The sequence below is a fragment of the Equus asinus genome, chromosome 1 (assembly GCF_041296235.1).
Source record: "Equus asinus isolate D_3611 breed Donkey chromosome 1, EquAss-T2T_v2, whole genome shotgun sequence".
NCBI lineage: Eukaryota > Metazoa > Chordata > Mammalia > Perissodactyla > Equidae > Equus > Equus asinus.
The window spans coordinates 105,726,214-105,745,407 of NC_091790.1; the positions used below are offsets into that span (position 1 = coordinate 105,726,214).

General features: G+C 39.7%; 1 protein-coding gene across 2 annotated transcripts in view; it reads right to left on the reverse strand.

Annotated features, from left to right (window-relative positions):
• POU6F2 (POU class 6 homeobox 2) overlaps nt 1-11,755 on the reverse strand; it is a 450,158-nt gene extending 438,403 nt beyond the window's left edge. The window contains exon 1 of one of the 2 annotated variants that reach the window (XM_070504520.1): nt 11,562-11,755. In XM_070504520.1, coding sequence (XP_070360621.1) covers nt 11,562-11,666 — 105 coding nt within the window. In that variant the 5' untranslated portion in view covers nt 11,667-11,755. The remainder of the gene's footprint in view (nt 1-11,561) is intronic. The other variant, XM_070504519.1, reaches the window with a different exon arrangement.
• Between the last annotated feature and the right edge of the window lie 7,439 nt (nt 11,756-19,194).

The following is a 19,194-nucleotide window of genomic DNA, read 5'->3' on the forward strand; positions in this document are numbered from 1 at the left end:
GGGAATCTTGTTCTGCATACATACAGATCAGTGCCTACTGGCCACACTGTGTAAGATGTGTTGTGTCTGAAGGCATACCTCATGGAGTACTAGGAAATTGAGGCCAGGGTGACTCCTTGTTTGGTTACGAGCATCTCTTTTGATGGAAGCCTACCAGAGAGTATCAATTTGCTCTTCCATCCTTCCACTCACCATCTATTCTCTTTTTACATTTTATAAAAGAATCATTTTCCAGATCACCACGTAGAGCCCAATTATAGCAGGTAATGATGGCAACAATAAAATTCTTATATAGGAAATGAAGAAACAGATTCTTAGGAGGAGGAGGAAAGAGAGAGAGAGAAGAAGAAGAAAGATAAGGCGGAGGAGGGCAGGGAGGAGAGAGGAGAGAAACAGGAGGCATTTCTGTAATGAAATCTGCCTTCATCAAGATTATACTAAGAATAATACTTCCCACAGGTAATGTTTCGGGCCATGTTACAATTCTGTGATTTTGCGTATTATTAAGGATTTACACCCTGGCCTCCAATATCCTTAGGTCAAATTCCAGCTTTGCCACTTACTGTCCAGGTGACCTTGTGCCTCTTCCTCAGTCAGCTAGTTAGTACAATGGAGATAAAAACAGTACCTACCTCACAGAGCTGTTGTGAGGATTAAATGATGCTCGTAAAGTGCTTGGCACCTGGGAAGTGCTTACTAATTGGTAGATTATCATTAGTGTTGCTGTTATTTTTAAGATGGCTAAATATCCAGCTCTTTTCTGGATGGAAAATGTTATTAAACATTATCTCCAATATTCAACAAAGCTTACAGGATTCCTACTGAACACACACACACACAGTGAATACCAGACTAAATTCTCTCCATTCTTCTGCTGCAGATTTATCACTGTGCGTTGGAGGGGTGGGGGAAAGGATTACCTTGCTTAATCTTCATTGCCTCATTTTTTATCACTTAAAATAACATTTGTTCAATTTAAGAGGCACTGTGATACAGTGCATTAGAATCACCTGTAAGGCTTTTCAAAAATACCAATACCCAGATGAACTGAATCAGAATTTCTGGGGATGGGTCCTGCACGTCAGCAGATTTTCACAGGTTGCCTCACGTGGTTCTAAAAGGCAGCCAAGGCTGAGAATTGGTGTAGAGACAAACAGTGGAGCCTTAGAAGGAATGTCTGGGTTCAAATCTCACTTCACTGCTAGCAACATGGCTCTAAATAAGACCTCCCTGAGCCAGTTTCCACTTCCACAGATGGGAATAAGGATTTCCACCTACTTCTCAAAGTTGCTGGTTTCGAATGAGAGCGTTAACATCAAAGATATGCCATGCAATTTGTTCTTGAGAGCCTGTTTTGAGTCTCAGGTGAGGGAGCCAGCTACTTTTAAACCCATGAGTGAAGCATTATCATTTCCTATCTAGGTTCCTTGTCCTGGCATTTGCAGGGAAGAGCAGAGAAGGAGAAAGCATACACCCACCCAACCAGCAGCTCCATGGAACCCATTCTGGGGATCTGTACAGTAAAAGATGTCACGGTCCGCTCGCGCTTCCATCTCTTATACAAACAGAAGATTTCATTACCACCCCTTCCACTTTCTTAGCATCTGTGGAGTGATGTGGTTAAGATGAATGAGCGGAGACATATCCTAAAAGAAATGAAGAACTTAACTTGTTACTTTCTCTTAAATATTTAAGTAGTATATGTTTTGCCTACCTTATCAAAAGCCCGAATTAATTGAATTCAAGGGCTATGTCTGATTGGTTTTGATTCAGCCCTTCTCCTGACTGCATTATTTAACCTATGAATCACGGTTGAAGGATTGGCCTGACAATATGAAATATAGAAAACAAGAACTTAGCTGACATTAATTACCATGAATTTCTTCTGGTCTCTTTTTCACTAATCCAGGTATGCTAACTGAATCACGCATTGGAAACATACATCTCTGTCAATTATCTTAATAAATAGAATCGAGGCCCATGAAAGAAAATAAGTTATGCATTTTGTTCAGCTGAGTTGGTGGCTTAGAACAAATATAGAGGTTTTAAAGTCATAACGTATCTGACTGAGATCCTTACGTTATCTCTTATCCTTAATTCTTTGCTACAAAATATAATATTGTGATCTTTATTGCTATTTTAATTGGTTTGAGTGTTCAATATACAAATGATAAATATCTATTCTTGTGGCGTAAAGCTATCCTTCACTTTTAACATTAGACTTCACCTTCTCTTAGGAAACAATACCTAAGAGTTCTTTTGGTAAAGTAAACCCCATTTGGAAGATTCTGGAAATTTTTATGATAAGAGAAATGAAACATCTCTACTTGTTAGTCTCATTGCAGAAACTAACTTATTTTTTAAAAGCTGGATGCTCATCAGGAGAGAACTTGTTAAACAAACCACTGACTATCCATAGAAAGGAATACTACAGAGAAGGAAACAGATCTATTCATAGTACTATGACCTGTTCAAGATATGTTTTTAAAATGCAAAAGTAAGTTGCAGAAGGCTACGTATAGGATGGATCTACCTGGGTTGTATAAAGATTTTCTATGCTTATACATACATAGAAAATTTCTGGAAGGATATATAGGAAACTTGACGATGGTTATTTGTAGGAAGTGGAATGACAGGGCACTTTACTTTTCACTTTATACTCTCCTGTGTGGTTAAAATTGTTTGTCACAAGCATGCATTGCTTTTATAATTTGTTTAATAATAATTTTTAAAAGACTCATAGGATTCCACTATGTAACTTGCCTCAAGCATATGCATATAAGAACTGTGTTCACATTCTATAGGTTTTACACATGCTCACCACTCCGGCTGAACTAGCTGTTTAAACTCTATTTGATAGGGGCCGGCCCCGTGGCGCAGCAGTTAAGTTCGCTCGTCCCACTTCTTGGCGGCCCAGGGTTCGCAGGTTTGGATCCCGGGTGCAGACATGGCACCGCTTGGCACACCATGCTGTGGTAGGCGTCCCACGTATAAAATAGAGGAAGATGGGCACGATGTTAGCTCAGGGCCAGGCTTCCTCAGCAAACAAGAGGAGGACTGGCAGTAGTTAGCTCAGGGCTAATCTTCCTCAAAAAAAAAAAGTAAAATAAAATTCTATTTGATAGATAATGGTAGAAAGAGAAGAAACAATCCCAGTTGATACGTTTCAGCACTTGTAGAAATTAGCTATGAAACTTGCAGTACAAGGCAAAACCAAGTGCCCTAGTTTTGGGAAGGAAATAAGTACAATAACCATCCTCTGCAGTAGAGTGATAACTATGTACTCACTTTTCTACAATAATCTTGATTTCCAGAAGCTGCAAAGTATTTCTCCACCCTCAAGATCAACTTACTTGAGAGGACAAGTATTTTAAGTAAACATCTACCATAATTTTTTCATGTATTAAAATTGAAAACAGAGTTAAAATATTTTTAGATTGTTAGATGTTAAATAATCAAGTATTCCTAAAAAGTCCAAGGCATGACTGTCTGTTTTAACCAATTCGATTGCCTCATTTTCATTTTTACTCTAAATTCTTTGGTCCCTGGAAACCTAGACATGGGTTCATTTACAAATGGAAGAAGTTTTCAAAAAAGAAAGAACTTTAGTTACTGAATTTAGTATTAACATCTTACCAATAAATAAAGTATGATTGTCTTGCATTTGAGCAACAATGTTATCCTTTGTTCCCAGAAACTTTTTGAATATTACTACAAACACCTTTTATATTAGCGACGATAGAAATACACCAGGAATGTGTAAAAAGTCACTCTGTTAAAGAAAGATTTGAAACAGAGAAAATGAACACAGCAATGATCTGCTTTTTAGACCCTTGAACACTATCTGCTGATATGAACAGTGAGAAATTTTCAAATTTGGGGTCCTTATATCAGCCAAATTTCCACAAAATCTCTTATTTTCCCAAATCTTGACCTGGGGCATTTCATCCCACAATCATCACTTCTGCCTACCATTCAACCAGCATCTTGTCAAATCTGGCTGCAAGATTAAGTTTCCTGATTCAGAATTCAATATTGTAACCCTAAGGATATAAGATCCAAGCTGGAACATTCTGTTTTTCAAAAAAAAGAAAAAAAAAAGGATAAAATGGTTTCAGCCCAGAGCCCACAGTTTGCCCTGGCCATAATGATGAATCATCGGGAGTGACACTGAGTGAAATGATCCCGATGTTCTTGGCCTTATTCGTGCACATTAAGCGGCATTTTACATTTGTCCCAACTCTCAATCTCTTCTCCAAAAGGTTGAAAGCGCCTTGTTTGCTAGTGTTATTTAGGGCTTAGAAAATTTGCTAGCTCCATCTGAAGCAAGTTTGGCCTGCTGAGCCTCGCCTTATGTGTTTTGCTGCCTGCTCTCCCACGCTGGCCTTCAATTTTGGAGGAATACAAGTGAAGATCTGAGAAATAGCTACCTTTTTTTTCCATATATCATCAATATCAACTAGGGTTTCTCGTGTCCATGCTTCTGTCTTCGTGCAATATTTGCCCCACACTCTCAACAATAAATATTTCATTTTTTAAAAAAAATCTGTATATAAATTCTGCACTGAAAATCCAGCTGTCTATAAACGATGCACTTTGTTCTTCTAAAGATGAGTTTACTTGAGTTCTTTGGATCGAGGCTAAAATCACCATTTAACCAGGTATTTAATTTTTTTAAGTATATCTGTTTCTTTAAGCTTTGAGGTGTAAGGGATGGATATTTTCTTTTTAAAATAGTTTCTAATTATTCACAAAAAGTCAAAGTCATAAAATATGCAAACAGAGTCGGCATCATATTAACTACCAGAAACATCCATTTTAGCAAGGCTGCTATTTCACAGCACCCAAGCACTGGTTAAACTCTTGTTAAAAGCTCCAAAAATAAAGCGTTCCTTAATTTTGAAATTCATGTTCCATGGCACAAGTGCGAAGCTTTTTCTTTTTCCCTTTCGGCTTTGTTTTTCCACTGTCCCCTCCTCAAGTCTCGTTTCCCTGCAGAATTGTGTGATCTAAAATCGCCAGGTGAGCTGAAGCAAGCATACAAAATAACTTAACAAAAAGATTAACTACCGAGGCAAGCGTTTGGGTGAGTTTTCTGCTTTGTTTTGCTGCTGTCTGTCTCTCTTTCCAGCGCCCTTTGCCGTCTGGGCAGCCCTCAAGGATTCACTTTCCACTTATTACTCATCACACTGACTCTGGATTACAGTGGGAAAGAGAAGAAAAGCTGATGGAGAAATGACAGTGAAGGAAGACTGCAAAATACCAGAGCAACGCGTTTGAGTAAGTATTTCCTTTTCATTCAAGGTGTCAACACATTTATTTTTATCTTTGACCTTAGGAGGTGCCAGCTGGAAACTGTATGGGAATCTCTTCCCACTGGAATTATCCACTCCCTGGGCAGGGGGTTGGGGTGGACGGGGGAAGAAACTGAAAACAGGTGAAATTTAGAATATTCTGTTCATCCTAATTATTCTTTTTTTTGTTCTTTTGGTTAGAAAAACACTGCCGAAGGTAATAGGGCTACAGTTCACCCGGCATCAGTACCAAGAATCAACAGCTCATCTCTGTCCTTTGGAGAAAGAGTCCTTCATATCATGGGGGTTTTAAAACTAGTGATAAAACAAAAAGCTATTTTCCCACACCAGCGAGCTTGGAAAATAAAATGTTTTAAAACCTAGAGAATTGTCTTTAATATAAATAATCACAAATGTCTTCAATTATTTCGCTGCTACTTCCATACAAGTGTTTCTTATTTAGGAGAAGTGGTAGCCCCAAAATAACAATAATATGGTCATACCTAGCTGGGCAAAGAGAAGAACACAGCATAGGGCAATCCCAGAAGGAATCTATCAAATAAAAATTAGGCAATTTTCACCATAATCGGCTCATGTTGCAGAGTTGGGAGGAACAAGAAAATAATAGAAATAAAAATGAATCTTAATAAAATGTGAGTCTCTCACAACCCCTTCTTCAATCGAAGATTCCGAAGAAATGTCTAAAAAGCAAAATTGGTACAGATTTTGATTACAATTTTGGACCATCTCAAGACAATATGGCCCAACAGAGTAATTGACATTGTGATCGCAGAACAAGGCTTGACTCAGTAATTTATTTCATTGGACACACACTTCATCTACCAAAAAAAAAAAAAAAAGAAAGAAGGAAGGGAGAAAAAGAAGAACATAAAGATAAATATATAAATTCAGGTTTGAAATTGCACGTAGGGTAGTTATTACTATCTCCCAAGTAAAAGTTAGGCCACAAAATACAAATTAATTTAAAAGTTGTGTAACTTGGATTTTCTTTTAGTGTTCAAATTTTAATCCGTATTTCTCTTTCTGCGCATTGTTTCTCCAGGTCTGATCCTTTTATATTTGCACTTTATTTCACAATTTTATTTTCCACTTAAGTATTTTTTTTCAAAAGCAACAGCTTATACAATATCCCAGCACAATTAAAAAGTGGAGTTTTTCAATATTTGAGGACATGTTAGCTAAGTTCTAATTTTGGTAAACAAGAAAGATGAAAAGAGAGATTTGTTTCAACCATTTGATAAAATGCAGTTCACACAGCAAGACCATAAAGGAGTATCTTTTTTCACTGACCTCTGGAACAAGTGGTATAGATTTTTACGTAAAGGAAACACATTACAGTCGAACTTTCTTTCATAAGCATTCATATCTTAAGTGCTGCAGCACCGTCTCTCCATATTCTAGAAATGGGAACCCAAAAGCTTTCCATTCCTAAGCAGTGAAATGATACTTGAATAGTACATAGAGTTTCATTAACCGACCTTAGAAACAGAAAAGAAAATTCGGTGTCAAGACCAGATTCCACGTGCTCGTTGTTTAGTATTACATTCAACATTATTGTATAGTATTATTATTATATAGATAAATTTTACTTTAATGGACAAATTTGGTTTCATAATTTAAACAGGCTCCGGTAACAGACTGAACTTCACTTTAAAAAATTTTTAGAGGCAATGAAAATTGAGCTCATCTGATAGAATATAAAAGGTTAACATCAACTTTCCTTTAAGTATAAGTGGAGTATTGAGTGAAGTATAATTCAAGGTCAATTAGAAATACGTAGTACAAACTCAATTGATGAGTCCTGCACTTACAAAGAGAATATTAGCACCATTTTGTGCTCAGAAAGAAAAATCTCTAATTCATTGTATTTTTCTGGTATACTATTCACCTATAAGACCCTGAAAAAAGTATTCTCAATTAAATCCAAACGACAATAATTTAAAATCCCCAAAATATATAAATTTGCTAAAGTGATATGTCAATTTGAAAAAAAGGGCATTCACACATATAAAAGAGACTTTTTGGAGTATACGCAAGTTATGCTTGGGGTGTGAAAAACAGGGTTGGGTAGCCCCAAAGTTTATTTGTTATATAAAGGGCATGAAAATCAGTCTAAATGGACAGAAAACAATCAGCAAGTGTGTTATTTACACACTGCCGGGGTCCCTCCTCCCTAGGCCACCTCCATTTCACGTCAGCTTGAGTATGCCCTAGGTAAGCATGTTGTTCTTAAAGCCACAGTAAATACTTTCTAGAATAAGGGGGAGTATAAACAAACTCACATATAAAATTGTTTAAATACCAAAACAAAAAAAAACGTTTTTGTGTTTTAAAATCTTCATATGAGAAAACATGCACTGAGACACTGTTAAACCAAATGCCCCGAGCTACCCGCCCTCCCATTGGGAGCCATCGCGCAGCACACACACTGAGCCCTGTCTCCGATAACCGCAATGCTTCCTAATGTGCCACTTTCCAACACTTTAAATTATCTAAATCCATCTTGAAAAAAAAGACCCATTTTACTGGTAAGGAAAATTGCAAAAGGTTTTGATTGCGCTTATAAAGCCGTTAAATGTTTTCTTTGCTCCTCTGTTTGTACCTCAGCATGTCAACTGGATGCGCACCCATGGGCATTTCATCCAGCTATGTCTCCCCCATTCCTAGCAAACTCTTAGATATGCTTGATAAGTATTTTTCTCTAATTTGCTTCATCTGTTGTTTTTATTAACAACTAATTTAATATCCTCTGTTCTGTAATATTTGCAGAAGTCAGTATATAGAAACATGCAGCCAGCCTGGACGCTCAGGCCTGTGGCGCATCAAGATGGCAGGTTGGCCAAGTGTCCTCTGGGGACGGCGGTGCCAGAAGGAGGATTGGACACAGTGACCCGTCTGCATGAGATGAGGGAAAAAAAATAAAAACAGGACGTCTGTAATACTGATGAACTAATCTGTCACTCACAGCTCAGGTCTGCAAAAAAGAAAAGATGCAGTAAACACTGAATGACCACGAGAGGTGGAAATGCAAGCCTTCATTTTCAAATGATACTCAACCCCATGGCTCAGAAGCTGCATAACTATGTAGTTTGACTTGATCTGAAAATTATCTGAAGGTATCAAGCCATCCTATGGTTCAAAGGGTTAGGAAGCTTGCTACAGATAACTATCAAAAATCTGGTTGATTTCCAAAACCTGTGCGAATGAATCAAGTGTCTGGATCTTGATACATTAGGCAGGGAATTTGTTCTTAGGTACTAGACTGCTTAATTGCTTGCTTGGGGGAGGGAAACTCCTGGGGGAAAGGCATATAAGAGCAATAATGTGCTCCATGAAGCCAGTACGCTCTCCCCAGCTGGATCATGGCCAGCAAGGCAGAGAAGTCTACCCTTCTCTCCAGTGGAAGCAACTGGATATTTGATCCTAGAGATGAATGAAAAAACCTAAAGATCATATTTCATGGGAATCTTTCCCTCTTCAGAATGGAAAATATCATTGCAAACTGGTTATTTGCTCCTCCAAACCAAAGCCATTTAGGAACAGAACTCAGAACAGAAAAAAAAAGGACGAAAATTATTATTATTTCAACACGTATTTGAGAAGAAACACACACAAACATTTGCATTATCAAATGGCACTGATCACACCTGCTGAGTAGGTATAAGATGATATTGAAATCAAGAGCTGAAAAAGAAACCATCTCTTTCTGGTTATGAGTGACTGAAAAGCAATAAAAATTATTTTCACATTCTTGTCCTTATTGCTAGTGACAGTCGTTTAAGTAAATATTGTTATCTGTGCCATAAAAATTAAAAGAAAATCATTTCAAATGTGTATGTCATCTTTCTTTTTATATAGATAGAGGTTTCATTTAGGTTTTCCAACTTTTATGGCATGCTTATGAGACAATGTGCTATTTTTCTTTCCTTTTGAATACTTAGTGTTTCAATTTCAAAAAAAATAAGGATTTTAGTTTGTTTTAATACAGAAGATTTAATACAGTTTTCATACAGAAGATTTTACAACCTTCAGGACAATTGTTTTTATAATTTATTTGCTTGACATAAGTATCTGAGTTTTTAAACAAATAATTTATGAGAAATGAAATCTTCCGGAAACATGTGGCTACTTTGACACAACTATTTACAAAGTATTCATAACAAGTCATTAACATATATAGTTCCTAGACATGCTCAGCCTTTAAAAATTGCTTAGAGTACACACAAAACACAGAGCTATGTAATAACAACAACCAATTTTAAATCCTGACAAATTAGAAGTTACGTCTGGTGTCTATAAAGCGTATACCAGTTCCTTTTTTAAAGTGTATACTGGAACCTTTTAAAAGCATATACTTTTGTAATTATTTCCAATAAACAATACTGAATAACAAACTAGAAGTATTTACCCTGTTTTTTCACCAAGCTTTCTTTTCCCAAGGAAGAGAAATACATACAAAAGGAAATCCTGTCTCTTATTTGGAACTGAAACACTGTAATTTTGCACAGTATTAAGGAAATACTGTGACATACGGGAGACAGAACATGCTTGCAACCTAAGAAAAGTTTTATTAAACAGGTCAAGAGAGTTTTCAGGAGCTCAATTTTTATTTATACGCAAAAAGGTCATCTTTCTGAACGGGTATTTATTTAATTCTATACGCCACAATTCTTTTAGCTCTATTTCATACGCTTCTTTGCTTATCAGAGAACACTTACACTGAAATGGGTATTAACAATATAGAAAATCAGTCCTTACATATTTTCTCCTGACAAATACATGCCTGCAGACTTCACTTTATATATATCTGTATAAGAAAAAACAACTTGAAAGTTTTAAAAAATATTGTTCTGTTCAAATAGATATCTACTGCTTTTAAAATAGCGTGAGCCTGTGGAAACATAGTATTATATAGCTGACATTTTCCATCTAAAAATACATTATGAAGCATGCTGGTATTAATAAACCATGTGCTTTCAGAACCCTGAAGTGCTCTGCTATAATTTTGTTGAAAACAGAATAAGATGGTATATTTTCCACCACGCTATTAACATACAGCGAACAAATTTTATGTCATCACCTCACCAGCCTGTCTTGATTGGAAAGTGTGCAAAAAAAAAAAAAAAACTTTCAGGAGTTTATCAATATTCGTAACCATATTCTGATTTATGAGTTAACAGTTCATAAGTCAGCAAGGTTCACTTAGAAAAATTTTGGTCAAAAATACATTACAAAAAAAAAGAAAGAAACCATATATATTCCCTTTTTCCTTACCCCACCCCCATCACAGTCAGAAAAATTACCCTCCCTCTGCAGCAGGGCACTATCATTCCTTTCACCACTTCAGTTATTTGAAGGCAAATGAAAATACAATGATCCTTTTCTCTTCTGATTTAGCTTACAACGCAAACATTTAAACACAAACAGACACGACGGATTTAACAAAAAGCACCAAACAGAAAGCGAGACTCACTGACCCATTTGGAAGACAAAGACGACAGAACGGGAAAGCTCTAAAAATCAGCTTGTGAGGCCTCTGAGAAATATTCTTCTGGCATTTCATCACAGCAGCCCCAGACCAGTTCACCTCCCTGGATACAAGGAGGAACTAAATAGAGCTGTTTATTAAAGCTGTTGTGCTGGATTGCATTAGGAATCGCGAGCAGACCACCTGGACCTTTCAGACTGTGGCAGTGTTTAATTTGCAGCCTGCCCCTCTGCAGCAGCCAAGACCACTACTACATTTACCAGGCTCAGTCACACATTATCTGGGTTAGAAGTAAAGGCACATGTATTTATATCTTTCTATTTTCCATATAGAGAGCAAGCGAGAGAGAGTACAGTGAAAATAAAAATATTGAACAGAAAAATTTTACCTACTGCCTAGGAGACACAACACTTTATTCTCTTCTCACACTTTATTTCTTCCAAGGATCACAATCTCAACAGAAAATAAATTCTTAGACATAGATTTTTTTTGAAACATTCAGACCAAATTCTAAATTAGATTCGTTTTTCGATTCTTTCTGTGGTTTAGTTTGGGTTTTTAAGCGGCACACTGAAGTTGTAAGCTGAGGTTTCCTGGCTAGATTTAATGGGTGCCTTTTCCCTTCCGCACTTCAGCACTACGCTGGCAGGTAGCTGAAGATACAGATAGAAAGATGGTACTGTAAATATGAATTATGTGAATCATATGGTGAGACCCTTGTGGAAAAAAGGGGAGTTGAGAAATGGCTGACTCCATACCTGACCAATTACAGCTTGCATGGTCCCCGTGTCCTGCTGGGCTGAGAGACCGCAATCCATCATATGTTGTCTTTGAAAAGGAGAATGGGGGTTTCTGGCATGCATCTGTCAATCAACTTCCGCACTCACAACCATCACCAAAAGCAAGGGGAAAAAAAGTCAAGCTGCTCCACCAAATAGGATGAAACCGTCATGTGACCTCCGGCAGACACGCACACACACATTCAGTACCTCCATAGAGCGTAAGAATTTTCTGTAGATATGAAATGACATTGACAAATACCCAATACCAAGTAAATAAAGTGAGACAAACAGCTATTCACCAACAACAAAACATGGGCTGTAATCTTCTGCTAAAGGTTTAACAAACCTAAGAGGATTTTTTTAATGCTCTAGAAATCTATGTTTAGGACAAAAACAAAAACAAAATTAACTATTTCACGTGCTAATTGCGACTTTGATTTCCACCCACCATATAAATTTTTTCAATTATAATTCACTACCCTACTTCTCTTAAGCTGTCCCTAATGATTTTATTTTCAGATTCTCTAAATGACCTTTTGACAATAGGCAGTAATCTCTGTAGTTTTTTATAACATCACCTTTACAGAAAAGCTCGAAATGTTAACTGTCTGCTTAACACAGACACCCTGATATTTGTTGATTGTAAACAGATATATACAATCATTTGTGTAAACTGTGAGGCCCACTCAAACATGAAATATTCAAAGTGTGTAAACAGTAGTTACTAAACTTTTCATCTTCTAAAAGGTTAAAGGTTTACTAGTTTGATGACAAATATTTCAACTTTTTTTCATTTAATTTAAGCTGTTTGGTCCCCCACACTCCAGGACAGACTGTTGACACATTCCGGGTCAGCGTTGTAAGAGTGACCTCAACATAACCTGGTAGCGGTTTAACCCTTTCAGGATTAAGATCAGAACCTGATCCTAAGGACAATCTGACAGGTATTGCAAAGCAGGTCTTTGAAAATCCAAAACCATAAGTAGTATCCATTAATTTGGTGGCTTTGTGGAGTTACTAACGTTCGCATTTGTCCACTTTTTAAACTTAAGTTCATTAGCTCGCATACTCTGCAACTTTTCAAAAAATTTCTACAGAAAAACTTTGCGTTATTAACGTGGGGATGGCTTTTTCAAAGTTCAAAACTAACGTTAAGCTTGAGAGGTAGAGAAGTCATGAGAAATATTTAACACAGAATATGTACTATTATGTATATTATAACATTGTATTATATCATCGCTTGAAAATGAAATAAAAAGAATTTCAAGTAAGGAAAAAAACAATTTTCAACATTTTAAAAGGAAGCTTTAGGAGAAAAGAACGAAGGATGGAAGTCTCATGGACTTCTCATTAACAGTTGCCCCACAATATAAACAGATTTACACACACACACACACACACACACACACTTAAATCTGCATCGCCAAACGAAAAGAAACCGTGCACCAACTGGGCAGCCCTCCTGGGAACTGACGACTGGGACGGTCCTCCCAAACATGATTAAAATGCACAGTTGGCAGTGAAACCCTGTCCGTGCTCCTGGAGACACAGACATACCGGGTGTTTCTGCAGTGCCCCCGGATCCGGACGCTGGCGCGCGTCTGTCGCCTCCTCTGCCTGGGGAGGGGACGCAGGGGCGGCCGAGGCGCCGCGGGAACCGGCTGTGCCAAAACTGCCCGAAGCCCGCGGGCTCGCGGAGGGCTGGTGGGGCGCGACCGCTCCGGGCGTGACCGTCCTGGGACCCTGCCCAGGCAGACACCCGACAGACACGGATGTGGCTGGACCCGGAAAGCCGCGGAGGAGGGGCGGGCCAGGCGGCCCCCGCCGCGATCCCACCACTCGGCGCGCGCGAGCCCCGCGCCCGCCCCCCCGCGCCCTCCGGGACCGGGACCGCGACCGAGCCGGCGGCGGGCTGGGGCGAGCCTGGGCTGCGCCGCCGCCCCGCACCTCCGGAGCGCAGCCCGGGTGTCCACCAGCTGCCGCCTCACTGGAGGCTCAACCTCCCCCAGAGATCGAGCTTCCTGGGCGCCTCCCCGGGCATGGGGCCGAGGCGGGGGGTGTCCAGGTTGCAGGATGAAGCCGAAGATCCATCCCCTTTAAAGCTCCATTCTCCAAATTGTAGTGGTCCCCTTGGTACAGGGACAACTGTTTGCTTACACTCAGGTTGTTTACGTGGCCATCTGGCCTAAATTAATTACAATCATTACTAGCCAACACTGATGGAGCCGTGAGCCAGGCACTGGGTCAGACAGGACGTTACATTAGCTCACTAAACCCACCTAAAAACTCAATGAGGCAGGTACAATTATTCCCATTTTACAGATGAGACTGAAAAAAAGAAAACTGCCCAAGATGAACAAGGTCATCATTTGAACCTGCTCTGAATGCCAAGATGGAACTTTTCATAGGAAACCGGAAGTCAGGTAACATTCAGAATAATGCTCACCATATATAAAGTACAGACTCATCCAATAAATATTTATGGAGCCTGTACTATGTGCCAGGTACTTCATTAAGTGCTAGAGATACAGCAAAACAGAGGTAGTCCCTCAAGGATCTCACGTTGTAGTAGTTTGGACAGATATTCGTTGAATAATCACAGAAACGTAAAATTTTAAATTGTACTGAGAGCTATAGAGGAAAGCAAAAGAGTAGTATGAGAACCTACACCAGAGGAAATGACCTAGTCTTGGGTGTGTGTGTGTGAGCACAGGGGAGTCAGCAAACCTGCGCTAAGCAATTGCCTTGAAATAAACTAAAATTGGAAGAATGTTAGGAGAAAACAAGAAAGGGGTGATGGGGGTGACCATACTCTGCAGAAGAAATGTTCAAAAGCTGGAGAGGAGCCTGGCTTCTTGGAGGCGCTCAGCGAGAGCCCCATGCCTTGTGTGGAGCACAGTGAGGCAGGGAGAGGCTGGAGCAAAGACCAGAGCACACAGGGTGTCTTGGGTCGTATCAAAGAGTCTTTACGTTAGCCGGAAGCTCTGTGAAGCCACTGAGAATATTTTAAGCAGTGTAGTCCCACACTGAAATTTTGAAAGATGTTTCTGGTTATAGAGGAAAGTTAGGGGTGGGGGGTAACAGAGTGAATTTGGTGAGACCAGCCAGTCATAGGGTGACAGTGCTGGTGAGGCAGGGAACTGGATGATTTCAAGATAAGAGGTACAATTCACAGAACTTCGTGGTTTATTGACAATGAGACTTGAAGAAGAGGGTGATATCTTTCCGGTTTGCACAAAATACACAGTTGGTAATGCCACTTACTGAGCTGGGCAATCAGGAGGAAAATCATGCTGGAAAAGGGCAGTAGGTATCATGACTTTGGTTTGGGATTTATTTTCACTACAACCCTCAGGGTAAGAATGATTATTAGATGAAAAATCTAGGGGTCTGAGAGATGAAGTGACTTGCCCACAACCAGACAGCAGCAGGTAAGGTTCACCTGAGGGGAAATCGAGGCTCTTGACCTCTGCAGTAGACTGCTTTGGAATGAGTTGGTGGTTCTGGGCTTGTCTGATTAAAATCCTCCTACCAGGAAACCAAGGTAAAATTGATGACCACAGCCATTCCCAGAACGGGTCCCCATAATGAAAAGTCTCAAGATGGCATGAATTAAGGCATCTCACTTTGGCATGAAGGTTCGACTGAGCCTCTAAGACCCTGCCCAGATAAAACAGAAAGAAGGGTCTGCAGGTCTAGCATGGCGATGGCAGGAAGGATGTCAAGAGAAAAACACAAAAGCAGTTTTCCGTTATTCAATTAACAACTTATTATTGTGCATAAGATCTCTTGGTAGGTACTCCAGGCAATACAGAGACTTGAATAAGACCTGCTTCCTCACATTCAGAGATGAATAATCTAGTGAGAAACACAGACACATAAATGGCAAATACAGCACAGATTACTTTAACAAAATAAACCAAATGCATAAAAAATTTGTGTGAGGGGATTGTTTGATTCTGTCCAGAGGAAGATGCTCATACTTTTAGGCACCAGAATATACAGGCTTGGGGTGGGATCTACTCCATGCCTTACCTCTGACTGGGTGTGGCCACTGGCAACTTCTCTGTGTCATGAGTTTCTCTGAACTCCTCAGCATAAGAACTGTAAGGATTTGGGAAGATAAAGTTTTGGGAGAGCTTACTGAGTTATACTCTCTAGGTAGTCGGCAAATGTTAGTTATTTTCCTGTATGGGAGGCTTATAGAGAGGCAGGAAAGATGAATTCTTCTGGGGCATAGAGGAACGCTCCATGAAGACGGTGGGAGGTTTTTGGTGGTGATATAAACAGAGGGCATTTTCTATTCTTCTGTTCAGGGCAAAGGGAATAGCATGAGCAAAATCTCCATCAGTGTTGGGGGCGGACACTCTTAAGGTTAGAGCAGTGAAAAACAGATGGAGAAGGACAGTAAGTAGTTCCACTATTTTTTACTCCCACTTCCACAATAGAGTTTAGGAAAGAAAATTCCTTAAGTGGGATAGTCACCGTTGCCATCATCTCTTCTGCTTTGCCCTCTGCCCTCCAAACGCCCATAAAATGGTGCTTTTTCCAGCCCTATAGGGCCCCCTCTTTGCATCACAGATCAGCTAGACATACCCTTTTGCCAACAGCTGACCATCTGATATACAAGACAGCAACAGGTCCCCACAAATCAGACCTAGTCCCCAACTTCTCAGGATAGAGATGTCCTTAATTTCTTAATCATTAAACCACAAAGGGTTCTAAGAGACAAATGCCGCACAGGGAACCAAGATAAAGTGGAGGTGGTGGTCATCTGTTATTCAAGTCTTTTGCAATGTTTAAGGTGAGAAGACATAAGACAGCTGAGTACTTCTAGAACCCAAGAACCCAGAGAAGAAAACCCTCAATGAAAGTCACCAAGAGGAATCCGCCCCTCGGGAGAGTTGGTATATTTCCACTTACGCTGTCACAGCAGTTAGGTTTACTTCAATTCCACACTCTGGTCCTTTCTCTCTGTTAAGACTTGTTCTTTCTCTTGTTTAGTGTTTGTTCCTTTGTTGGTTACAGTTTTATTGTTTCCTTTCTCTGCTAATCTTTGCTTTTCATTCCTCTGCTTTTTGGTCTCCAGAATATTACTCTCACCATTCCTCCAGCTAGTTTGTTTATTTTTTCCCCGGATCTCCCACCCTCCATCTTCTTATGTGTCCACATGACTTCGGCCTTCTTCCTAGAATGTGCATGAGGGCGGAGCATTCTCTCGAGCATGCTCAGCATGCAGCTGCTGCGTGGTCTTCAAGGCTGCTGTAGGAGCCAGATGACAGGTGGACAGAGACAGCACAGGTCGATTACAAGGCAAGACTTCTCCGTGACTTCCCTTTCCACAGTCTTTAGCTTGTTCCCCTTTGGCACATCTCCTGTCCACTTTTTCAAGGTCCGTGTTTCCTAGAATTTCCTTTGGCAGCATCGTCCTCTGGAATGATCCATCTCTTTCTCTCTTTGCATCCCCCTCAATATCACATTTTTGCCTAGACTTTCAAGTTTTGTAGATCATTTCTCTGGAATGGTCTTTTCAACCACTATCAGTTTCCTTAAGCAACATTAGACGGATTTTACTTCCACGGGATACTTCTGTATCCTGGGATCTTTTGTTTCTATTTTCATATTTCTAGGGAAATTGAGCACAGGAAAAATACCCAAAGCAGAATGCTTATTTTTAAAAGATGACGGCGGGGGCGGGGGCGGGGGGGAGGAAACTCCAGCAGACCAAGACCAGGGACTACAGAATCGGGAGTGGGTTGGCAATGCTGAGCCATGTGACATCGCTCGTGAGGACCTGTGATTTAGTTTTCTTCTACAACATAATTTGGGAGCACTGTTTTTCCCCTGAGAGACAGTGACAAGATTCTGCTTTTCAGATGAACAGTCGAGAAGTTCAAGAGTCTGTTGAATCTGGGCAAGGATGGCCTGTGACTATCCCAATGCATTGTTAGACCTCCAACTTTGTCATTTCTTCTGCCAGGTGACTGTATCCTGGATAAAAACAGAAAAGTATAGCACAAGGAGCCAAGTGTCCTTTAATTTCTATTTGCCTCTTTCGTGAAATGCTTTGGTTCCAGTTGCGTGTTTTGGTCTTCCAGAATATATATTTCTACTGCTTGAACATCTTTGGAAAAAGGCATTGAAACGCTTCCGGGTTTCACCGTACGATCCAAGGTTTTGGTGTCTGAGCACAAATGCCGACACATAACTTCTCAGGAAAATTCTGCAGGGTGGTACAAACACACAGTGTGTCCTCACAGCAACAGTACACGAGGGGTACTTTTTTCTCATTATTTCATGGCTACAGCTCCACATGCCTGAAAAACTAAATACCACTGTCCTTTATTCCTCATATCAGTGGGGTCACAGCACTTCGACCTGAACCTAATTCCTCTTTTTCAAAGACAAGCATTTTTATTTTTTATTTTTATTTATTTATTTATTTATTTATTTGAGGAAGATTAGCCCTGAGCTAACATCTGCTGCCAGTCCTCTTCTTTTTGCTGAGGAAGACTGGCCCTGAGGTAACATCCATGCCCATCTTCCTCTACTTTATATGTGGGATGCCTACCACAGCATGGCTTGCCAAGTGGTGCCACGTCCTCACCCTGGATCCGAACCGGGGAACCCCGGGCAGCCAAGGTGGAACCTGTGCACTTAACCGCTGCGCCACCAGGCACGCCCCAAAGGCAAGCATTTTTAAATGGATATCTGCATGGAATCAGCTTCATTAAGAGAACTTCACAATGCACAGCTCCAACTTTGGAAAATCCATTTCTATCCTGTTTTTCTGTGTCATCATCAATAATCATAAGAATAATAACAATAGAAAACACAGGAGTCGTTCTCAAGGTGTACTCTAGTTGGAGGACTCCTGAGGGTCCTTGAAACCCTTTTGGGGGATCCATAGATCAAAACTTTTCAAAATAATATTAAAAGGAGATTTGCCTTTTTCGCTTTCATTTTCTGGGATTTCTCCCAAGGCCTCCTGACATGTGGTTTCATAACAGACTGAACGCAGCAGTGGGGATGGTTCCAAGAATCTTCTGGTAAGCCAGACACTACCAAGATTCGCAAAAATGGGAAACAATGCTGATCTTCTCACTAATTATTTTGTTTGGGGACAATATAGTTATTTTCCATTTGAAAATTATGTTAACATGTAATTATTATTTTTTTAACATGTAATTATTTTAAATGACTTCATAATAAACATTCTTAAAAGTTTCTTCATTTTAATTTTTAATACAGTAAGTACTGATAAATATAACCCCCCAAATACAGAGGCTTTTGGGGGTTCTAAATAATTTTATAATAGTGTAAAGAGGTCCCAAGACCAAAAAGTTTGGGAATTGCAGTCACAATAGAGTATTTACTAGATGCCAGGTACTGTCCTCAGCGTTTCATATATATTAACGCTGTTCATCCTCACTCTGGCCCTAGAAGGTAGATGTTTTTTTATCTTGATTTTACAAATGACGACACAGATTGTAGTGTTTTGACTATGATAAATGCAAAGCTTCCTAGAGATGAACCCATGCAAACCAACAATTTTATAAATGAGTAAACTGAGATGTGCAATTCCTGCTGGCTGGCAGTGTGGTAAAAA